General features: G+C 43.9%; 1 protein-coding gene across 13 annotated transcripts in view; it reads right to left on the bottom strand.

Moving 5' to 3' along the window:
- GRIP2 (glutamate receptor interacting protein 2) overlaps window positions 1-25638 on the bottom strand; it is a 627309-nt gene that overhangs the window by 183168 nt on the left and 418503 nt on the right. For 11 of the 13 annotated variants that reach the window (XM_068253049.1, XM_068253055.1, XM_068253054.1 and 8 more), the window contains exon 2: window positions 11584-11727. In XM_068253049.1, coding sequence (XP_068109150.1) covers window positions 11584-11727 — 144 coding nt within the window. Of the gene's footprint in view, window positions 1-11583; window positions 11728-15971; window positions 16056-25638 lie in introns of those variants that run through there. The other 2 variants (XM_068253059.1, XM_068253048.1) reach the window with 2 other exon arrangements.

Genomic DNA, 25638 nt, shown 5'->3' with positions numbered 1-25638 from the left:
TTTAATTTCTGTCCTGACAAAAATTTAAATTGTAGTTACGGGGCCTGCTGCTCAAAGGCGACCTGCGTGGATGCCGGATTACTGGCAGACAACGCTCACTGCGGAGCTATAAGTAATAACGCGGGCCGTGTAGAAAGCGCAGCTCTGGCAATTTACTCCAGCTTATCAGTTTGTCCATCTTCCAATCCTCTAATATGCTACAACTTGCTCTGAAATCCCTCGGCCAACTCTGGCTGGAAGGCAAAGTTGATGGAGAGCAGCTACAGTCTTGAAAATTGAAAGAATATGCAATAATAGAAACATTCAGGTTTGTTTGTTTTTCTCTTATTTCCTTCCCTGCAACTATGGTAGCATGTTGGACTAAGTCTAAGGACTCTCACAAGGCAGGCAAAATGGGCCTGGACATTTGGGCGTTGCCATAGGCCATAATGTGAATTACAGTTATAGTGGAGCTCAGAGGGTAATCTGTGCGCCGGCAAAAGATGGAGACCAAATTACCAGAAGAACAGTGTGATTCAGCCGCCAGCAATAGCCAAAATGCATCTTTCCACTAGTCCATTGCGGCCTGGAGGGGGAATAGTAATTAACGCCACTGGTTCTTTTGCAAGAGCTGGGTGAGCCATTTTCAGCTTCACCTTGCGCCCAAATTTCTCTTATCACTCTTCAGTTGGAATTGGAATGTTTCTCAGGTTTCCTTCCATGTTTTCTTACTACACACAGGAAACACTAGTCCCAAGCTCTGTAAACTCTCCGCCCTCCTCCCCTCTGACTATAGTCTTGCATTTCCTGTCTGAGCACAGAGCCAGATCATCTACAAGGGAACTTAACTACGCAAGTGCCTAGAGCCTGTCGGTGACCAAGGGCCTGGTTGACAATTTTTTTAATCCCATTCCCCATCTTCTCTTAGCAAAGAAGCCAGGTTGCCAGAAAGGGGAGCCAAATCTGCTGTCTCACCTGGGGCCCCATTTCAAACTAGTCCTTCTTTCTGAGCCCGATACTTCCCAGATCTGTTATTTTTTCATTCTGCTGGTGGTCTTCTTTAGTGGGTCCAGCCAGTTGTTGCTTTGGAGCTTCTTTCCTATTCTAAGGTCTTCATGGCTGAATGGTCTGTGACCGCTGCTCTGCCTGAGGGGTTTGCTCAGTATTACATACTAACATTTGTGCCTTCTCTAGCATTCGGGTGCTAGGGCTGCCTCTAGTGTGAAAAAATCCCTCTGATACCGCATGGTGCCAGTTTCCAAGATGGCCCATGACTTACTGTCAGTAAAGTATTTTTAGGGTTGGGCAATGGTCACTCCCAAGATGATGACCACAGTTCTCCTCCTCCTCATTTGTTTAGTCAACTTCGTGACCATATTGACTTTTGCCCAACAGATATGTCTGTCAATCTCTGCTTCTTTTAGCTATTGCATAGGCATGCACATAGCTTCACATATGCCATCAATCCATCACTGCCTCTGTATTTCTCTTCTTCTTTTGCCTTCAATTTTTCCAAGCATCGAGGATTTCTATAAAGAATCTGGTGTTCTCAAAATTTGACCAAAGTGTTTGAGTTTTAATACTAGTATGAACCCTTCTAGTGAATACTCTGGCCATATTTCTTTAAGTATTATTATTATTATTTAGTATTTATATAGCGCCAACATATTACGCAGCGCTGTACAGTGTATATATATATATTGTCTTGTCACTAACTGTCCCTCAAAGGAGCTCACAATCTAATCCCTACCATTGCCATATGTCTATATTATGTAGTGTAAGTACTGTAGTCTAGGGCCAACTTTTTAGGGGAAGCCAATTAACTTATCTGTATGTTTTTGGAATGTGGGAGGAAACCCACACAGACACGGAGAGAACATACAAACTCTTTGCAGAGAGTGCCCTGGCTGGGATTCGAACCAGGGACCCAGCGCTGCAAGGCGAGAGAGCTAACCACTACGCCACCGTGCTGCCACGTGACTAAATAGAACTTCCTAGGAGTAAATGCTCTAACAAATTCTTGGACAGTCCCTCTCGCCTTTTCAGGCACTGCAGTGGGTACTTTGGAAAACATTTGTACAAAACTCATCAGTAGTCCTCATTGCTCCAGCTGGGCCCCAGACTATTTTATATTCCTATATACTGCAGATGCCCATAGCACATTCCTGGCTTCATTCCACTAGACCAAACTACCTGTCTCATGGTCCCAAGTATTTTCCTCAGTCCCTTGAACTTTTTAAGCTCAATGCTTGGAGTTGAATGATAGGTCCACTATTGCTTCCAGAAAGCAAGTCACACATGCCATGTATAATGTGTGAAAGCCCTTCAATTATTCTGGGAAATCAAATGAGTTCCCCATGAACATCCGACCTTCAGTTCTGGAGCTCTTTCAGGAAGGCCATGATTTAGGGCTTCCTGTCACACAAATTTCAAGCTGCAGCTTTATTCATCTTATTAGAATACAAGATGGCAGATGTGCCCCTAGTTTAAAGACCTTAAGTCCCTACAAAATCAGAGACCTATACTTACAAACCAATACCCCCCTTGGGACTTGCATCTTGTCCTTGGCATTGACCAGTCAACCAGCCAAGCATTTAAATGATGATACACAAAGATTGTTGACCCTTCAGATGATATTCCTGGTAGCAAAATACTCTCTATGAAAATGACAGCACTAAACAGGTGAATGATCCTTGGATTTGTAGTAGCTATCCAGCATCAGGCAGCAAGCTCCTGAACTTGTGGGAACGTGGTATGGTAGGGTACGTGACTATGGTAGGGATTAAATTATGAGCCCCTCTGAGGGACAGTTTGCGACAAAACAATACTCTGTACAGCGCTGCGTAATATGTCAGCGCTATATAAATACTTAAATAAAGTGGAACTGTAGAAGAAATTAAACAGGAGCACTCTCTGGTGCATTAACGTTTACTAATTGGCTTGTAAAAAAGAATCTCACTTACAAGATGGAAGTGTTCATAAAGCATGTCACCCAACAAGTGGGTAGGCAGGAAACCCACCATCAGATCTGACAAAGGCATGAGAATGCCGAAACACGTCATTGATGCTGCAGGCTCATTGAACTACAGGATCCCGCCCACACCTGCCCCGATTCAGCTCCAGACCAGATCTAGCTTGGATCATGCCCTTGCTGCTGGCCAAAGCTAAGAGACCAGACAAACTGGTTCCTGCCTACCCACTTGTTGGGTGACATGCTTTATGAACAATTCCATAAGTGAGATTCTTTTTTACGAGCCATTTAATAAAAGTTAATGCTCCAGAGAGCGCTCCTGTTCGTTTTCTTTATGTAAGCAAAATACAGGACCTATCAGAGATCCATATACTGTATAGCCACTTAAGAGGTTAAAAAAGTATTTAGCTTAGATCCAGACTTCCTTCACAGGAGGCAGTCAGGTTTCTAATGAACCCAACAGATTTTTATAACATCCTTTTGTTCTAACCAGAAGAACATCAGAGAAGTAGCTCTTCAATGCCTCAATGTCAGATGCTGCCTTGTTAAGTAGCACAGATTCCTAGAAGAAGTCATCAGCTTTGTTTGTTCTGCCATTAGGGATGTAGGTCTACCAGCATTCAAATTCGCTATTGCTAGGTAGATAAGACAGACTGTAACCAAGGTTTATAAACTGTGACAAAAGGAACCTCCTAGGGATTAATGCTACCTGCTTTTTCCCCATCAACCGCTTGAGCAGAGTGCATGAGAGTCTTATTAGAAGACATCTGCAAAGCAGCCACAAGGAACAGTGGCAACACTGTTATAAAACACTACTGCAGTGATTATGCCGGACCAGGAAGGAGGGGCATGCAATCCCTGGCCCCTCCCTAGATGGGGAGCATTATAGTGCTTGTCCTCTTAGCAGTAGGTGTCCCAGAAGATAAATGAGAGAAAACCAAAGTTACAGGGAACCTGAAGCATAGCTCCCAAGTGTCCCTCTTTTGGAGGGACAGTCTCTCTTTAGGAACCCAGTCCCTCTTTCTTCTTCATTTGTCCCTCTTTCAGGACTGATGTACAGATCTATGTGAATATAATTTTTTTCTACTGAAAATGTGTTTAATTGACTTCAAACTTTATTCACATCCAGTGGCGGCGCCAGGGGGGTGCTTGGGGGTGCTCGAGCACCCCCTAGAATTGTCCAAGCACCCCCAAAGCACCCCCTGGAGTGAACTGACTTCAGGCGTCTAAAAGACGCCAAGTCAGTTCACACACCGGCAGCACGGAGCAGCAGGCAGGGCTACGGTAAGATGGCCGCCCGGAGCCCTGTTCTGCAGACTTCGGGCGGCCATTTTCCCGTAGCCCTGCTCTCTGCATGCAGGCAGGAAGTCTCGTCGTGACGTCGGGAAGGAAGAGGATCGTGGGCGCGCGGGCGCTGCGCGCCACAATGAGGTCGGGACTCGGGACGGGAGGTCGGGAAAGAAGGTCTTCTGGCTGTAGGTGAGTAAATGGGTTTTTCTTTTCTTTTTCAGGTGATGCGGATTGTGCATATTGGGGTCATATCTGCTACGGATCCGATTGTGCATATTGGGGTCATATCTGCCACGGATTGTGCATATTGGGGTCATATCTGCCACGGATTGTGCATATTGGGGTCATATCTGCCACGGATTGTGCATATTGGGGTCATATCTGCCACGGATTGTGCATATTGGGGTCATATCTGCTACGGATTGTGCATATTGGGGTCATATCTGCTACGGATTGTGCATATTGGGGCGATATCTGCTACCGATTGTGCATGTTGGGGTCATTTCTGCTACCGATTGTGCATATTGGGGTCATTTCTGCTACCGATTGTGCATATTGGGGTCATTTCTGCTACCGATTGTGCATATTGGGGTCATTTCTGCTACCGATTGTGCATATTGGGGTCATATCTGCTACCGATTGTGCATATTGGGGTCATATCTGCTACCGATTGTGCATATTGGGGTCATATCTGCTACCGATTGTGCATATTGGGGTCATATCTGCTACCGATTGTGCATATTGGGGTCATATCTGCTACCGATTGTGCATATTGGGGTCATATCTGCTACCGATTGTGCATATTGGGGTCATATCTGCTACCGATTGTGCATATTGGGGTCATATCTGCTACCGATTGTGCATATTGGGGCCATATCTGCTACCGATTGTGCATATTGGGACCATATCTGCCACCGATTGTGCATATTGGGACCATATCTGCCACCGATTGTGCATATTGGGACCATATCTGCCACCGATTGTGCATATTGGGACCATATCTGCCACCGATTGTGCATATTGGGACCATATCTGCCACCGATTGTGCATATTGGGACCATATCTGCCACCGATTGTGCATATTGGGACCATATCTGCCACCGATTGTGCATATTGGGACCATATCTGCCACCGATTGTGCATATTGGGACCATATCTGCCACCGATTGTGCATATTGGGACCATATCTGCCACCGATTGTGCATATTGGGACCATATCTGCCACCGATTGTGCATATTGGGACCATATCTGCCACCGATTGTGCATATTGGGACCATATCTGCCACCGATTGTGCATATTGGGACCATATCTGCCACCGATTGTGCATATTGGGACCATATCTGCCACCGATTGTGCATATTGGGACCATATCTGCCACCGATTGTGCATATTGGGACCATATCTGCCACCGATTGTGCATATTGGGACCATATCTGCCACCGATTGTGCATATTGGGACCATATCTGCTACCGATTGTGCATATTGGGACCATATCTGCTACCGATTGTGCATATTGGGACCATATCTGCTACCGATTGTGCATATTGGGGCCATATCTGATAACGATTGTGCATATTGGGGCCATATCTGATAACGATTGTGCATATTGGGGTCATATCTGCTAACGATTGTGCATATTGGGGTCATATCTGCTACCGATTGTGCATATTGGGGCTATATCTGATAACGATTGTGCATATTGGGGCCATATCTGATAACGATTGTGCATATTGGGGCCATATCTGATAACGATTGTGCATATTGGGGCCATATCTGATAACGATTGTGCATATTGGGGTCATTGGACGTGTTTTTTGTTAAAATCTGCTCACATTACGTGTATTTTCTTGAGAAAACCTGCACAATTATGTGAATTTTCTGGGAAAAGGGTCACCAAAACTTGGGCCCTCTGTCTTTGCGTTGCACTTTTAAAGGGAACCCGAGGTGAGAATAATATTGAGGCTGCCATATTTATCTCCCTTTAAGCAATACCAGTTGCCTGGCTGCCGTGCTGGTCCTCTGCCTCTTATTCTTTCAACCATAGACCCTGAACAAGCATGCAGCAGGTCAGGGGTTTCTGACAATATTGTCAGAACTGACAAGATTAGCTGCATGGCTTGTTTCTGGTGTAATTCAGTTCACTACTACAGCCAAATAGATCAGCAGGGCTGCCAGGCAACTAGTATTGTTTAAAAGGAAATAAATATGGCAGCCACCATATCACTCTCACCCTGGGTTCACTTTAAATTACAGTTAGCCCCGCCCTCATCCGGTCATGACCACGCCCATTTTTTCGCCGCGGCGCGCTTCGCGCGCCGCAGGTTGTGGCCACACCCATTTTTGGCGCGGCGCGCTTCGCGCGCCGCAGGTCGTCAGCTCCCCCGGAAATTGGTCCAGCACCTGCATAGCACCCCCTAAAAAAATTGATTTATGTCTTATTGTCAAATGTTAATCTGGAGGAAGATGAGCCAGGATAGAAAGGACCAGTGTCATTTGAATTCTAAAACATTTTTCTTGTGAAATCTTTATGGTATGCATGACCAGGGGTGTGTTGGGGGCGTGGCTGAAGTGTCCCTTTTTTATCATCTCAAAAAGTTGGAAGGTATGCCTGAAGTGACAAGGCTATGCAGGCTGACATATTTCGTTTCAAACCATACTGGTTGCCTGGCTGTCCTGCTGATCCTCTGCCTCTAATACTTTTAGCCATAGACCCTGAACAAGCATGCACATCAGACAGAAATCTATCAAGTTTAGTTGCATGCTTGTGTCAGGTGTGTGATTCAGACAGTATTGCAGCCAAAGTGATCACAAATACTACCTGGCAGCTATTGTTTATAAGGTAATAAATATGGCAGCCTCCATGTACTGTATCTCTCAGTTCAGGTTTCCTTTAAGTACCCTGCAAGTCAAATTCCAGGAATCTTCAGGAAAATCTCACCCTCATCTTATTCACTGTACAAGGCTCTACTCCAGGGCCGGGCCGAGGCATAGGCTAGAGAGGCTCCAGCCTCAGGGCGCAGTGTAGGAGGGGGCGCACAATTCATTCAGCTGTCATTCCTAATTGTGTTTGAAGCAGAAAGAAATAAGAAAAGGGGATACATGGCAGTGACTGCAAGCCAGATAACTAGATATTAAAGCGGAATATAACCCTGCATTTCAACTTTGCTCTAAAATATTATTTACAGCATATTATATGCAAAAAGCATTTTTTTTTACTAGACCAGCATTGGAAGGGTTAAACACAGAGGTTTAAAGGTCCTGGAGAGATATGCAGAAGTTCAGATAGATACATTCTATTTAGTTACATGTATCTATTGATAAACAGTTACACACTCTTTGGCTGTCGTCCAAGCTCCTTCTCAGTGAGAGAGATGGGTCACATTCAACACTTAGATACATTATGTAAACAAAATGTATCTATTTCAGCTTCGGATGCGTCTGCAGAAATCTAAAGGAACTTTAAAGCCCTGTGTAACCCTTCCAATGCTGGTCTAGTAAAAAAAAAATGCTGGTTGCATATAATATACTGTAAATAATGTTTTAGAGCAAAGTTGAAATGCAGGGTTATATTCCGCTTTAAGGTGTTGGGGAGGTTGTGGGCCCTGTGGCACCTCTTAGTCTAATAGCAATCCGTGTTTGACAGCTGGGGTGGCAGGGATGGAGGGGCGCACTTTGGTGTCTCAGCCTTGGGTGCTGGAGGGCCTTGTCCCGCCTCTGCTCTACTCATATTAAGTCTTCTGCTGGACCACGTCCCAGAATGCACTAACATTTTCCATGAGGGGCATTGATATTTACTAAGGGCCCGCATCCTTTAGAACCCAATGGCTGCTTTTGCCCACATGCAAATACAGATGATGAAACGCATACTGTTGAAATTAACAGGCTGCTGTCCAATTCACATGCAGGGGGAAACAAGAAAAATCAGACAGCATGGAGCAAACATACACATCATGTGTTCTTGCATCGCTGCAAGTGTTGGCGTGCGTCTCACAAGACGTAGGCTGGCACAGTGGAAACAGGCCCTAGCATGGACAATCACCAAGCAACTGTGGAAACTATTGTTCATTGGTCAATTTCAGTTAGTCTGCAGCATTTTGTTCAGCTTGCTTGTTGGGTTGTGCACAGCCCAATATTCTTTTCAACTTATCTAAAGTATATATACTTTTTGTTACCACTCAGACAATTTAAATTATGGTGAGAATCAACCTTAACTTAATCTGGGCAATTTATTTTTAGCACTGTTTTTGCTCATTAGGTAATAATATGGTCCCCTCCCTACAGCTGCTATCCAACCCCTTGCCCAGGCATTCAAGCTGGGCGACCGAAAGGACATGTGTAAGTAGGTGTGGCCCTTCCCCTCGGATAATCAGGGGGCCTCTTTAATAAGGGATTCCTTTCCCTCTCACAAAAGAATGAGAACTACCCCTGCCTCATTTCCATTAAGGGCTCGTTTCCACTGTTGCGACGCGATTTCGCCGGCATTCCGACGCTTGTAAAAACGCATGCGGATGCGTTTCCGCATGCGTTTTTACCCGCGATTTCGCGTGCGATTTCGCATGGCAGGGTGCCATGCGAAATTAACCATGACACTGCCAGGGCAAAATAACATTGAAAAAGGTGCGAAATCGCACGCGAAATCGCGGGTAAAAACGCATGTAACAAACGCATGCGTTTTTACTATTAAATACATTAGCGGCGATTCGCACGGATTCCCGACGCAGGCGAATTCGGTGGGTCCCGTCATGCAGATTTGGCCCGCCGCCAAATCGCTCCCGCACGCCGCACATGTGGAAACAGCCCCGGCCACTTCAGTGTAACAAGCGAATCCGCATCTCGTCGCCGCATGCGGATTCACTATGGTGGAAACGAGCCCTAAGACTAGTAAACCCAAAAGGAGATAATCGAGAGCCCCTAATAGTGTAGTAAGTTTAGTCAATCTCCAAAGTTACAGGTAGTGAAATAAGTCTACCCCTACCTCCTATTTTTAAACTGCTTCTCTGCCTCTGTGCCATTTACTGCTGTAGCAACTCTCCAGAGGACTATGCACAACACTAGAATTCTCCAGATAGACTTTAAGGATATTAAAATTTGGATTGATGTGTAACTGGAACAGTTTCAGCTGTTCTGCCTATCTTCCACTCAATCAAACAAGATAGCACAGAGCAAATACATTAGTAGAATCAGAGCAGGGACAAGGTCCTCCAGCACCCAAGGCTGAGACACCAAAGTGTGCCCCTCCACCCCTCCCACCCCAGCTGTCACACACTGATTGCTATTAGACTAAGAGGTGCCACAGGGCCCACAACCTCCCCAACACCTTAATCTCTAGTTATCTGGCTTGCAGTCACTGCTATGTATCCCCTTTTCTTATTTCTTTCTGCTTCATACACAATTAGGAATGACAGCTGAATGAATTGTGTGCCCCCTCCTACACTGCGCCCTGAGGCTGGAGCCTCTCCAGCCTATGCCTCGGCCCGGCCCTGAGTAGAATAGAATATTGTTTTGGAGAAAACGTGGATCCAGGAGCACCAACAAAATGGCGCAAGTAAAAAAAGTGTGGGCCCAGGTCCTCATCCCTGTGCCAAGGGGTCACTAGTAGCAAAAAGTGACCAAATGAACAGCACCACACGGAGTAATTATACAAAAGTGACAGCAGTGTTGTCACTTTTGTAAGGCTAACTGAAGTATTTGAGCTATAATTACTCCGGGTGGTGCCGGTCCTTTGGGGACTTTTTTTCAGAACTGTTGTTTTCTGTTAACATCACTTAAAATTCCATTTATTATTTGTGTTTTAAAGCACTGGGTTAGACGCTGTATCCTTCAGGTATTGTAACTCCTTTTTAAATATAAATGTTTCCTTTACTTAAAGGTGTTTTAGATATGTTGAAACTAAAGTTTAGGTGAATTTTAAAGGACACCCAAGGTGAAAATAAACTAATGAAATAAACAATTGTATCTATCCTCCTCCTAAAAAATGACTTTTTAAGATATTCCACAGTTTTATTTTATATTTAAATCTACTTTTCAGGTTTTTACTGTTTTTGCTCAATTACATTTTCATTGAAGTATGCCAGAGCTAAAATCTATGAACTATTGACACTTTTTATCTCTTTCCTGCTCTCAAAAGCCATTTTCTGCTAGGAAATTATCTGCTGTTTTATAGTTGGAGTTTCTTATCAGTGAAGATCACACTGTAGTCTGACCCAGTCCTGACTCAGACAGAAACTGTTACTTACATACCCGATGCTTAACTCTTTCAGGCAGAGAAAGAAAAAAAGGAACAAAGCATAGTTATTTGTGTGCTTGGCACTGTACATACACATGTCTATTTCATCATGTCACATGTCACCTTGGGTATCCTTTAAAGAGACTCTGTAAGAACATTTTCAGCCTTATTTCTTCTATCCTAAAGTTCCTAGACCTGTTCTAATGTGGTCTGGAGTACTGCAGCTTTTTCTAGTTGCACTGTCTCTGTAATATATCTAATCTTTTTTTTGTCAAGCTTTGTTGACCCAGAGAGGAAGGAGCTGCCTCTGCTGTGATAGGGACAAGTTATGCACGCCTCCTCCAGGAGCCATATACACACACACACACACACACGCACACATGCGTGCGTGTGTGTGTCTATATATACACACATACATCACTTCCTGGTTGGCGGCCATGTTTTTTATTTGTAAACACTGCCTAAAACTGGCCATTAAAAGCCAGGATCGTGGCGGGGAGTGGCGGAAACGACAAATAGGGACCCAGGAGATCACAGTGACTAGATTGGTGTGTTTTTTATTGTACACTTCGGACAGTACAGATTCTCTTGAAGGAGGCATTTTTTTTCACCTCCTGCCTATTTAATAAAAAAAAACTATTTCTTACAGGGATAAACCCATTTTATGGTCAACCTTATTATCTCTGGAGCTAGAAAAGGACACTTGAAGTGAGAAGGAAACGGAGGCTGACATTTTATTTGCCTTTTACACAATACCAGTTGCTCCCCAGTCTTGCTGGTCTCACTGGCTGCAGTAGTGTCTGAATCACTCACCTGAAACAAGCATGCAGCTAATCTTGTCAGACTTCAGTCAGAGAACTTGATCTGCATGCCTGTTTAGGGTCTATGGCTGAAAGTATTGGAGGCAGAGGACATGCAGGATAACCAGGCAATCATGTCAGCTTCAATATCCCTCTCAGTTTGGGTGTGCTTTAACCAAGCAATCTGTTTTTCTGCTCATTTCTCATACACACTGGTTGGATAGCTGGCCACACAAGGAGGATGTATAAACCTTGCAAAAGGTAAAATTTTTAGGCTTAAAAACTTTAACAGGAATAAATGACAAATGTTATACCTATTCCAGGCCCAATCCAATGGTGCATCATGGTGTTCTCCTTTAATGATTTAATTTGCCCACCTGGAATACTCTGGCGTCGGGACACCAATGCCACATCATTGCCGGACGCATCTTTGCTGCCTTTCGAATACGGTCCATCATCTAGAAAAGGGAAAGAAGACAGGATAAGAGACAGGATGGAGAGCAGATAAACACAGATATTACACAAAAAAACGATTGCAGAGAACAGTCATAACTCTTATTCCTCTCTATCCTGGAGGAGCTCACACTACTGTGCACACAAGGGGAGTTAGGCCAGTTACCAGCACGCTTTCCCTGAGAAAATCAAAAATGAAACGCATGAGAACATACAAACTCCATGTTGGAAGTGTCTTTTTTCAGACATATTTCACTGGTTACCATGTACACTTAGGCTCTAGTACATCTGCCTGGATTTTGTGGTATTTGTAATGATGAATAGGGGACTATATCATTAGTCACACAGTTCTAATACTTGATGCAGCCGTTCTAGAGAAATTCCCTTTGAAGTAGTCAGTCACATGACCCATCCAATCGAAGTGATCACATACCTACAATAGAGCGGTTGCTGGTGCTAGGGCCCCATGGCATTTGTAATCCAAAAAAAAATCAAAAATCAAGGGGAGGGATCCGCACACAGATTTGTGAAACAATGTAGCTTTTATTGTTCCTGCACACACATGAAAGACGCCTAACCATCTCAGCCAATTATCATTTCGTGGCCTACCCGGCTCCCTTTATCAAGGCATAGGCAAAAACATGACAAAACATGTACATGCGAATCATATGATCGAAAGCTATAGGTTGGCAGCACTGAGTCTAGGGCCGTGAAGCATGGAAGAGACTTCCATACACTGTTCCTTGTGCTACTCTGCATGGCGGGAGGGGGTGGCCGGTGATGGTCACTACGAAGTGGAGAAGACACGATCTCCCGAGACCAGGTAATGTATAACTACACTCCTATCTACTCTCACACTGAACATTACCTCTACCTATGCCTAACCCCAAGACCCCCCAGGTGTCTAACCTTAATCACTTCACCCCACTGCCTATCCCTAACCACCCCACCACTGCTGCCTAACCCTAACCACTCCACCCCTGCTGCCTATCCCTAGACACTTCACCTGCATGCCTAACCCCAACCCCCTGCCTAATTGAACCTACTCCCTGCCGCCATAGGCAACAATAGTAAAAGCCACAATTTGCGGGAAGGAAGTTAAATTATGGGGCCCAATATATAGCAGGTGCTAGACGCCCCCTATTCATTGGATAATTGAACCTCCTTGCCATTAATCGTGGCATTTGCAGTGCCATCTTTATCTGCTGCTGCTGTGGGGCTTATAGGCCCAGAGGACCCTATGCTATCTTCCCGCAGGGTGGGTCCCATACATTCTAGTGATGTCCCTGGTTCCTGATCGGCACACTGCTTTCAGATGAGCGCCTGTAAGTGTAATAGCCTCAGGGATCAGCCACACTAGCAGTATTTACAGGAGGAGATCAGTCACTGCAGCTCCCATATTCCCCTTATGACAGGTGCATTGTAATAAACTTGTAGGAGCATAGGGGGAACAGAATAGATCATAAATAACATTTATAAACTCGGCGACTTTACAACATCGACCTGACATTTCCTTCTTCACAATCTACAGTTTCGGGAAAGCCTGACCCGAAATTCAATGAAATATGAACGTTTTCACTGTAACCGACAAAGAAAAAATAGTTTCATTAGGTTCCATTTATTCGCACACCTTCTAAGCGTCATCGCCGCTCCTCTCCAAGGCTACACGTCCGATGTGGTTTGTAGCCTCGGAATCAGAACGCTTGAACACATCCGACGCGGCCCATAAGTCTGCTGTGCCGTTTATCTCTTTATTTTTTTTCTTTTTATCTTATCTGCCATTGCTTACAAAAAAGAAAGACTTCAAGGACCTGAACAGACTTAAGACAGCCAAAATATGCCGCAAAGGACAGGCGAGAAGGTAGAAGCCATTTTTCACATCAATAGAGCCCGGAGATTGAAATCACAAGCGCAAGAAAGCTGAAAAGAGTACTGCAGAAACTCCAATCCAAAACGAAAGCGGTGGATGAACGTCAACCAAAGAAGTACTTTAAAAAAAATAAAAAATGAGTATGAAGCAAACCCACATCAAGATTTGTGTTTTTGAAACATATTCATGAATAGAATGAGTAGGGATGGTAGGTAAGATGCTGGCAGTTCTGGTCAAATTGTAAATGGGTCAATAAAAAGCACTTCCTGTTGATTTTGGCCCATTTCTAAGCTGCACATCATTTGCATTAAAGTTGCATGAAGGCCAGAACTTTGAGCACCTCGTTGACCATCTCTAAGGCCTCTTTTCCAGAGATGGCTGAATTGCTCATTTGTCGAACCGTTTAGCGTCCTATGTGCCATCTACACATGCCATTCTGGTGCAGCCAAATGGCAATGGTTGTAACACCACATGTGTCAAGAGCTAACATGCGGCGCTGTTACATTGCGGCATAAAACCGTCTCATGCTGCGTCTGGGCAGGGCTATTGCTGTCAGATGCAACTGCGTGGGGGACCAGCTGTCTGCCTCCCGTGCCGAGTGCTAATAAGTCCCCGGCCGGTGGACGGGAGCAGCTGAAAGGTGATGAATTCCCTGCCTGTCAGATGCTCATGGAGGCCTCACAATGGTGCGTTGCGGTGTGGTGTACCGGTCACTTTTGCAACACAGTTCACCGAACTGGAATGCACCACTTATGTGGCGTTCCCAGAGCAGCGGGAGCATTGTGTTATACCGGGTTGCTGCATCGTGATGCATAGCATGTTAAAGTGCGTTTTACATTACCGCAAAACACGCGCGTTAACAGTGAAAATAAGGCATACATTTAATTGACTGCATGCTTCACTATACCTGACGCAACACTGATGTCCAGATTCCTTGTGTACCCTTCCTGCTGTCACAGGGAATGCAACGATCACTGAGAGTGTGGCATATAGGTATACTAATCTAGGTTTTTCTAGGCACAGGATGTCTGTATCTAACTTCTTCAGTGTATTTGAAAGTGAATGTTGATTCCCTTGAAAAATTTCTGTTGTTTCCAATTGTTATTTTTACAATGCGAATTTATAAATGAAACAAAACAAAGGAACAAACTACAAATATTTTCCGCTCAAGACCCTGGGTTCCAGTTATCGCCATCTCTCAAGAAGAGTTACTGTATTTTTCGGACTATAAGACTCTCCTGATCATTACATTTGGAAGAGCTTTTGAAACCACTAGCGTTTGGGCGCTAGAGGTTTCAAAAGCTCTTCCAAATGTAATGCTGTGGTTTTTTTTTACAAAACCTCGTTGCTCCAGTGTGCACAGACACATAGGATAACATTAGCAGCAGATTTAAAAACTCAAAACGCTCAGAAAAACTCCTCTGGTGAGCACCAGGCCAAAAGTATTTTCCTCCGTACTCTTCCTGCTGGCACCACGAGACAACTTGCCCAATGATGGTGCTATTAACAGTAAAATAACAAAATCCCATTTTACAACCCTTCCTTGGTGTGTTCAGATATTAAAGGCAATCTGAAGTGAGAGGAATATGGAGGCTAGCAAGAAAGGAAGACTGGGTCTCCCCCTGGATTTATGCAGTTATAGCAGAAAACTTTTTATTCCATAGCAGCAAAAAGCGCACAGGTTTCGGCACTAGGCCTTTGTCAAGTGTTTTCTAGGAATATGGAGGCTGCCATATTTGATTTTGATTAATACACATTGCATGGCTGTCCTTCTGATCCTCCGCCTCTAGTACTTTTAGCCATAGGCCCTTATATTTTTCCACAAAAGCAAGAAAGTTATGTGCTAAACATTATTAGAGGCACAATATTTTGCAACGCAAGGAAGAGTTAGTGTATATTTTGTGTTGTTATTGCAGTCTTGTCCCTATTGAAATTATTTCCTGCTCCACCCTTCCATTTTAGCAGACAGGAAATGAAAGCAAGCCTACCCCAACAAGGACATGGATAGTAATAATTAACTGACACAGTAAGTTTAACCCCTCGTCATCCTGCAACTGAAAAAAATACATTGTGGGTAGTTGGGCAGGAGTGATTGTCATGTCTAGGAGAACTCATGGAGAAGCAGGTGATTTGTTTGATCAGCTGATAAATTTGCAAAGCTCTGATTTGCTGTGATCACATCCTGCTTTAGCACATGATCACGACTAGCAAATCAGAGACTTACATATTACCTGACCAAACTGATCACATGCTTCTCTATGAGTTCTCCCAGACATGACCATCACACTAGTTGGACTTTGACAAATTTCATAGTTAGAGTTCCACCTTACATTCTTGACAAAACAGAAATAAAAATTGTCTAACGGGTCAGATATTTACAGTCGGGTGCGCCGCTTGCTATCAGGGCAATGTGAAGTATGTGGACGGCGATCACTCCAGCCAATGCCCGACATCCTCCTTGTTCTTTAAATAACCAGATGAAACAAAGTTTTATTCCAGCAAGCTGTGCTATAAAAGCTCTGGAATTGCAGCCATACTGCCCGTCCCTCATCCCAGCTTCCTGTGTCAGCTGAATGTGTCCTCCCAGGCCTGGCAGCGTGGAACAGACATGTTGTGTACACTTGTAGGAAATTATCACCCTGCTGGTGATACAAACTGTAAAGCTCAACATTGCTGAGTGTCAGCAGATGCCGAGACAAATGCGCAAGCTGATATTCAATGCAGGGGGCTACCCAGAAGCCTTTGCTGCTGTGTGTAACATTCATCTCAACATTCTGAGTAGAGACACAAATTAGAAAAGAATAAGAAAACCGAGATGAAAGTGTTAACAATGGCAAGGAGTAATAATCCAGCAAAAAAAATAAAAATAAATAAATACCCCGTGTCAATGTACCTTAACGGTTTCAAGATTTTATTAAACAAACAGAAAACCCAGAAAGCTCATGGTGACCCAGAACCACTAGGAAAGTATAAGGGACTAAAATAGACTAAAAAGGACTCTTAGTAAAAGCAAATATAATTTTGCCTTCCTAAAACAGAAGGTATTTGCAACAATTCAGCTTTAAAGGACAACTGAAGTGAGAGGGGTATGGAGGCTGCCATATTTATTTCCTTTTAAACCGTACCAGCTGCCTGGCAGCCCCTCTGGTCTATTTGGCTGCAGTAGTGTCTAAATCACACCAGTAACAAGTATGCACCTAATCTTGTCAAATCTGAAACATCTGATCTGCTGCATGCTTGTTCAGGGTCTGTGGCTAAAAGTATTAGAGGCAGAGGATCTGCAGGAAAGCCAGGCAACTGGTAGTGTTTAAAAGGAAATAAATATCCCTCTCACTTCAGTTGTCCTTTAAGTGAGAAACTGTAGTTTCTCCAACATTTAAATCATCTCTTTATGCCCCTAAAGCCAAGCCAGAACCGCTGGTGTAAAGTGAGCCTATCTATACACCTAATCAGCAATTGTAATTCACAGTGTGGCCGCAGCTGAGCCCCTGCAGTGCAAAGCAAAGATGAGAGGGTCGCGCGCAACAGTAAAGGAGGCATGTGCACACTGTAGGGGGGGGGGGGGGGGAGAGGAGTTTTGTGCCCGGCTGGGGGGAATTCTTGAAAATAATCTGGGGATTACAGGTTGTCCCCGGTTAACTAACGAGATAGGGACTGTAGGGTCGTTCTTAACCTGAATCTGTTCCTAAGTCGGAACATTGTGCCATCTCTGTCCCCTGTACCTCCTCTGTGCCTCCAGTGTCCTCCTCTGTGTCACCTCTGCCCTCTGTACCTGCTTATACAAGTTTAAAAGCCATTTTTTTTTTGAATTTTTTAAAAGTCAAATTTGAATTTTTTTTTTACCTGTTCCCATGGAAACACAGAATCCATGCCGTTTGTATCGGAGGGTCGTTCGTAAGTCGGGGGCTACCTGTACTGGTAACGTATACATTTGACAGAGCCACAGCAATCCAACATGCAGACAAGCCTGTTTCGGACTTCCACGTCCTCATCAGTGCATGGCATAGATTGATATGGTTCTATAGGATAGAGCCAGATGGATCCATACCATGCACCGATGGGGACCAATTGATATGGTTCTATGGCTTAGGGTCATATAAATCCATGCTATGTATTGATGGGGACCAGCGGTTCTGTATGAGTGCCTGGCTTTACGGGCATAAAGTGATGCTTTGCATATTCGGGAGGGATGCATCATGGGAAACCACAGTTATTCACTTACAGCTGAATTATTGCAAATACCCTCTGTTTTAAGAAGGAAACATTATAATCAGCATTTATTAAACAAACAAATGAACAGACAACAGACTTTTAGTAATTTTTGGATATTGTAGAGACTTAGTCAGCACCCAATAGTATAGTAAAAAAGAAATGTTTATGAAGGAAACAAATCCATTTATACTTGTGCCCAGCATGCATTTTCAGATTGAGACACAGACACTTGTTACATTGCGAATGCTCTCTGCCCGTACAAGGCATGGCTATAGAGAATCGCATGTGTAATGCAGAAAAACACAGCATGCCATCCAAATTCTCTCCCCACGTACGATTCAGATGGCAGTCTATGGATTTGAATAGGCTGCATTTCCCTGTCTGAATCACTGATCGCTGAAAAACGCTACAAATTTGCAGCAATGGAAACAGGCCATAAAGTAAGTTTAGTGAAACCATTTTTATATTCCTACTACAACTAAATAGTTTAGTTAAACTCAGTTTATGAAACCACCAACTCTGACTCCAGGTACCCAAAATTGTTCTGATACGGACTCCTCCACTCCGACTCCTCAACCCTTGTAGGGCTATGGAGTAGGTACAAGAATCATCTGACTCCAAATCTGACTCCTTGGAATATGAAACCTCCAATTCCCACTCCAGGTACACAAAAATTGCTTTGACTTGACTCAGCTCTGACAGAGGCACTTGGCTTAGTCCTAGGCCTGCACTTGTTGTATGCTCCACCCCTACTGCCTGATGAAGCAGGGTCACACCTGTGAAACATGTTGTGTATCTTGGAGTATATGTTAAATAAAGACCTTGTTGTTGATACATTGTCAACTCTGCTTTGTGTCTACTAAGAGGAGGTAAGTCAACCACTGCCTCCCAGAGCCGGGACAAGGTCCTTCAGCACCCAAGGCTGAGACAGCAAAGTGTGCCCCTCCATCCCTCCCACCCCAGCCGTCACACACTAATTGCTATTAAACTAAGAGGCGCCCCAGGGCCCCCAACATCCCCAACACCTTAAAGAGAACCAGAGATGAAGCACCCTCATGTATTTTATTACATTTATCAGTGGGAACATGACAGTAAACACCTACCCTGCTTTTAGTTTCATTGTTATCTGCTTAATTAGTCTATTAGCAACTGTGATAAGAATCCACCGACAATTCAGTCGAGGTTTGACCTGGAATCATTATAGCTAAGTCACTCTTCTGTGAAGTCCTTTCAAGCCCAAGCCTCCCCCTCCTGGCTTAGATCTTCTGCTTTGCATACTGAGAGCTGTGATGACATGGGAGGGGGCTGCTCCTGAGAGAGAAGCTCTGTGGCTGTAATATGATCCCTGTGTGCTCTGTGTGCACTAGATTCTCATAGGAATGAAAATGCAGTTATTATCAGTGACACTTCCTACAGGCAGATCATACCAATATGAAAGCACATAGATGAAAGGCTGCATTTAGCCTAGATAGCAGCCTAGACAGCACATCCAGAACACCTCATAACCTGGAAGCAGAAGTGATATAAGCCGGCGGCCATATTTGATTTTTCCTGGAGCAATAATGGATAAAAAACACTAAAAAAGGCACACCAGAGCGGCAAAATTATCAGGTAGAGCATTTATTCTTTACAAGCTATCAACTGATATGTTTATTTTGTGTGAAACGTTCATCTCTGGTTCCCTTTAATCTCTAGTTATCTGGCTTGCAGTCACTGCTATGTATGTCCTTTTCTTATTTCTTTGTGCTTCAAACACAATTGGGAATGACAACTGAATGAATTGTGCGCCCCCTCCTACACTACGCCCTGAGGCTGGAGCCTCTTCAGCCTCTGCCTCGGCCCGGCCCTGCTGCCTCCTATATTTTTAAACTTTTTAGTCTTTTTTATCCTATTGACACCTCTGTTCACGTCTACGTCAGAACTGCTCTAAGTTCAATGACTGAAACTGCTACATAAAATCCTTAGCATAATATCTCAGCCTTAACCCAAAACAGAATGAAAGCCAAATACAAGTGAGTGAAAGAGTAGCAACTAGGACTTAGTGCTTACACTCAGCATAGAACCCAACACGTAAAATATGACAGCATTTACATACAGTACCGCACAACAGTTTCATCAGAACTATGAAATCTACATCATGCCGGGCTGATACAGTAACCATACAACGTACAGCTTTGTTTTATCTTCATCTTCACATTATTTCTGCTGTGATGGATTGTGCTGTGTCTAACTTTATGCGTGTGTGTTAATCAATATGATCTCTGGTAGCGATTTCCATAAAAAGAAACTCCCTTTTGCTATAGTAAGAAAAAATATGGATCGGTTATACAAATTCTGAGGATGTCAGCTGACGTTGCTGCAGATTCATTGTTCTTTTTTTTTTTTTGGTCTGCAGAAATATACAGTAGACAGAACACTGCAGTGAATTACACAAAGCAAGTTTTTTCCTAAACAAGTATCACAAAGTCAGTGCGCTGATCAGTGCCACATTATAGACACATAGGGCACAGGAGGGACTGTATGGGCAAACCAACTTTTCACTATGAATATATGCATAGAAGCAGCACGGTCAGGCAAAAAGGGTAAGGAAAGTGACAGGCCCCACCTTTTGTAATATCCTCAGTAAAGGGGCAATATACACTGAGTGATCAAAGACACCACTTATTTAAAAGTCCAACAGTGATGTAACAACGCAGAATTGCAAACATATAAATTTAAGTGACTTCGAACAATGGATTATCCTCGGTGAAAGAAGAGCTGGTGCTAGCATCTCTGAAACGACTCTTGTAGTCTTTTCTCGCCCAACAGTATCTCAAGTGTGTCTGTTGAGGAAAAAAACTTCAAGCGTAAGGACTATTCTGGTTGAAATAGGCTGATGAACGAGAGAGGTGAAAGGCAAGAAGCATGCATAGTCTGCAGCAACAGAAGGGAACATGACAAATTATTGATGAATTCAATGCAGGTGCAACACAAAGCACATCCCAATGCACAAGTCAGACTTTGAAAAGGACGTGCTTTAGCAGCAACAGCAGCAAAGAGTGCCTTTGGCATCACAGAAAAATAGGAAAAGACACCTGTTGTGGGCCCTCACCACCATGCTCAATTGGTCTCAAATGGGTTTGAGGAACATCAATCAGAGTTTAAATTGCTTCCATGGCCAGCTCAGTCCCCTGACCTCAATCCTATTGAGCATTTGTGGGATGAAGTTGAGAGATCACTTCAAAGCTTGGAAACGCCAACATCCAATCGGACCTAACTTAGAGCTGCCATTATGTCAGCATGGGCCAACATTTCCCAGCAACGGTATCAGCATCTTGTTGAGACCATTCCAAGAAGAATATTGGCTTTGATCAGCGCTAAAGGTGGACCAACTTGTTATTAGAGGTTCTGTCTAATTTTTTGGCCACTCGGTGTATAAGGAGACAAGAAATTTGGAGTCATCATGCTGTATTTGCCATTTTTTGCAATGTTAATATTATAACAAGTGAGCTTGGAAGAACAAAGAGAAATTGAGAGCCCAATATGGTGTAGTATTGTTAAGTTGGTTGTGGTTTAAAGCAAAATATTAAGATATACTAACAAACATGGGTTACCCATAGGCAACCACTTCAAGTGCAGGTGGGGAGTATTAGAACCTGACCCCACTCAGGTTTTTAAGATGGCGCCTCTGTACAGCAAGCTTTGCTGAAATTATAACAAATGACTTTTCGATTTCAGTTTGCAGCCAGTGACAAATTAAAAAAAAACTGGCTATATGCCTAAGTTGCACTATTTTTCTAGTCTGGAATCTGTACTCTGTGCTACATTAGTTTCTATTCTGTACATACAGCCTAGGGATTTCCCTCTCCCTGCAGGCATCATTATCAGAACATATCAGGAACTTGTGTTGCTTGTTTTCCCCACCTGCAACAACTGCTAGACTGACTGCTGGAGAGCTCAGACACTCACAGTCTTGACAAAAGAAGATTCATTAGATTTTTTTTTACTTTCTAATCTAATGTAATGGTCAATGAGATAAAAAATAATTCTGAGTTGATGTGAATTTTATGCAGCTTGAAAATAGAACAATCAAGTGCAGCTGCTTCAGCAATTGTTTGGCCCGTTTCTGTTTTCAAACAAATTGAGCCATTAATCCTAATAAGATGTGCATATCAATGACTGCTGGTCAGGGCTGGGTTTCCCATAAGGCACTGTAGGGCACATGCCTACAGGTGTCTGATGATGGAAATGCGGCTCAATCCCCTCCCTGAGTGCCTCCCTCGCTCCTTCCCTATGCAGAGTCCTGAGCTGAGTGTAAATGAGAGGTTACTCACCTTGCTCTCTGCATTCCAGTTATGAGATCTCCCTTTAGTCAGGGGCACCTCTAGCTACTTAATACTGACGTTCCTCTAGCTACCTAATACTTGGGGGCACCTCTAGCTACTTAATATTGAGGGTACTTCTGGCTACCTAATACTAAAGGGCGCCTCTGCAGCTACCTATAACATGCAAGGGAAGTAAAAGAGAAGCGACATCTGAGCCAGCCAGTCCACTTGCGGTTCAGTTTGGTGAGGATTTGTAGGTTTATGGAGGGCCAAGTCGAAGGTGTCAAGACAGCTGTGACTAAAGGCTCCTGTGAGGTAAATCCGGGCCTGATGCTGGTATGTTCTGATGTTTTCTCCTTCCAACTTGGAAGGAGGAAACATCAAAGTCATGCAAAGCACAGCATGGAAAGCAACTCCGTGACTCTCTCCGCAAGTAATGGTGCTGAAATTCTTTGGACGGCATTATTCGGATTTCCGGGTAAAATTTTTGGAGATTCACTCTAAATCTATTTTCTCAAAATTGACTGGGCTTACAGCTCTGGAAATTCAGCCATGCTTCCCCACTATATTATATACCGGCAAACACAAAGAGGGTCCACCCACAAGTTGTAAAATATGAAGTCACGTGGGGCCCATACCCCTCCCCCCCCCCCCAAAAAAAAAGAAATCTAAGGCACTTTTGCGCCCTCCCCCACACCAATTTTAGGTAGCTAAAGGTGCCCCCCAGTATTACATAGCTCTCCAGTAACAAGTAATCAGTATTAAATAGTCCTAGGTAGCCCCCAGTATAGGTATCTAGAGCTCCCCCTCCCTAAGTATAGGTAGCCTAAACTAGCGCCCCTCAGTATAAGTAGCCAGAAATGACCCACTTTCTAGGCACCATCAATGATCTACCTTCTCCAGGTGTCCCAGTAGAGCACATTACGTGATGACAGAGGGCACTGTACTCATGGAGATGTGGACACAGAGACTTTAGCTCACCGGTGGAGCCTGGAGAGGTCACGTCTCTTATGCTCCACTGTCACTACTCTGCACCTCCATGGCTCACCATGGCTCACCATGGTTCTCCACGAGGCCCCACAGCAGACCCCAATATTGCCCCCGGCCACACACACTGTGTGGCTACAGGGACCATAGCAGTTGTTATGGTGATCCCTACATCACTAAGTGGGGGCAAAGCTAGAGCTGCCTACTATGCAATATGCGGGGCCGACCCAGAGCTGCTCAGTATGAAGAGGGGTGCATCAGATGCTTAGTATGCAGTATGTGGGGGTCAACCAAAGATGCTTGGTATGCAGAGCTGCTTAGTTTACAGGAGCACACCCTAAAATGCTTAATATGGGGGAAGGGACCAGCTGGTGAGGCTTAGTATGTATCTTTATCACCTATTTTGCTTTTGCCAGTGTAGTTTTGGACCCCTTTAATGTTGTCTGAAGGCAAAAAATTGCTTCAATCCCCTAAACTCAGGAAGAAGAGAAATGAATCAGCAGTTTCCACACTTTACTGTACTCATCACGGTGTGAAAGCAATTTGGTCACCAACTGGGCACTAAAAATGATTTAATAATTACTTTACATATACTTAGTAGAACTCCCTCGCTGTGAAATATTAATTTCCCTTAAAAGTTCTTACTGTGCAAATATTAGGAAGCATAAACCGGCCATGCTAAGGAAGATCTATTTAGGATGAGATGAATGCATAACTTTAACATTTACTATATATACTCTAATAAAAACACAGACTTGTTTTTAGATCACACTTTGGCTATATTTAAAGTGTACTCTAGGTGGCATGTGACATGAGATAAACACGTACAGTGCAAAAACACGTACAGTGCAAAAAATATTAACAACAAGGCTGTTTTTTTTTTTGGTGCCTGAAAGAGTTAATTTCTAGCCATAAAAGTGACAGCTCCTGTCTTGTCGGATAAGCTAATTACAGCCATAAAAGGCCTGGCAGAATACAACTTTTGAGAGCAGAGAGAGAGAAAAAAAAAAAGGTCAATAGTTCATGTATTTCCATTTAGGGACACTTAATAGGCTGCCACTGAGCAGAGACAACAAAACATTCAATCTACTTTGTAAATGTTTAAGTATAAAGTAAAACCATGGTCTATCTAAAAAAGTCATTGTTAGAAGTAGGAGGATAAATACAATTGTTTATCTCATCAGTTTATTTTCACCTCGAGTTCACTTTAAGCCAATCCACCTGGCTCACCCTCAAAATTCAAAGTGTACATCCAAGCGAGTTGGGGATGTTTGGCATTGCTGACTCTAGCCTGGAGTATTCTATCACTGCATCCACCATCACTCAGCCTTGCTGTGGACACATAACATCACATAATCACATGGAGGCTAAACACGGTGAACACAGGAAATGTGGCTGAACAAAGACTGATGGCCCGAACGAGGAATGGAAGTCATTTTCAAACATCCCAAGCATTCTCAGCATGCACGTTCTACTTGTGGAGACGAGAGTGGGAGGCAGTGGTGACCAAACTGGCAGGGGAGGAGACACAGTGGCAGCAGAAAGAGTTTGGCGGGAGGATCAGTGGAGGGTGTCCAACCAGGGAGCAAGAGTGACCAGCAAGACAGCAAGGGTGGCAGAAGAATCAGCAAGGGAACCTGTTTGGAGAGGGCATCGAGGCATAAAAAAACCCCTAGCATCTTGATTCGGTTCACGCTAAGGCCTCGTTCACATCTGCTGCGCTGGAAAACGTGTTAAAGCGCATGGTAAAAAATGCATGCGCTTGTGCGCGCTTTAGTCCGCGTTTCTGTGCGTTGCGCTGCGCTTCTTTAAAGCACGTTTTGTTTACTGTAGCAGCAGCAGTTGTCAATAAAACTTTGTTTTTGTATGTAAATGTATTTTTTTCTCCAATTAGGGGTAAAAAACGCCTGCGCTTCTATGCGTTTGTATGCGCTTCTATGCGCTAAAAAAGCGGACCCATTCACTTGCATTGCTGTGCGCTTTACAGCTCAACGCACAGAAATGCATGCAACACTACGTTTCTGTAACGCTGCTCAGCGCAGCGCATAGATGTGAACCAGCTACATTTAGTTACATGGAAAAATCAATACCTTGCTGAACGCACAGGGCAGTGCGCTGTGGAAAGCGCACAGAAACGGCCCTGATGTGAACGAGGCCTAAAGCAAATATTCCTGGTCATGAGGCAACGTAACATGCTGCATTGTTCTGCACCCCAACTACCCAGGATAAAGTCACAGATGCCATCATCAGCATTGAGAAGTGGAGATGGCTTGGCCTGGGTCAGTACTTGATCTCCAAGGTGTGTCCATCTATTATTACAGGCTGGTGAGGCTTACAGGCAATTCAAAAAATGTTCCACCGATTGTGTTCTTTTCATGGGGCCAATAGCTTGACTGAGAAGACTAGAAATTCTCTGTTTGCTTGCAAACAGGCCATAGAAACCGGCTCTTACACTATGATGGTGTTTAGTGTGAGGTAAGGTTAAGGTAGACTGAAGAGAATGGGATAGGGTAGTGAAACAGTGGAACTAGGAAACTGAGAAT

This window comes from Hyperolius riggenbachi, chromosome 9 (genome assembly GCF_040937935.1).
Source record: "Hyperolius riggenbachi isolate aHypRig1 chromosome 9, aHypRig1.pri, whole genome shotgun sequence".
NCBI classification, from domain to species: domain Eukaryota; kingdom Metazoa; phylum Chordata; class Amphibia; order Anura; family Hyperoliidae; genus Hyperolius; species Hyperolius riggenbachi.
The sequence above is the reverse complement of the archived record's forward strand: the minus strand, read 5'-3'. Positions and strand labels throughout refer to the sequence as shown.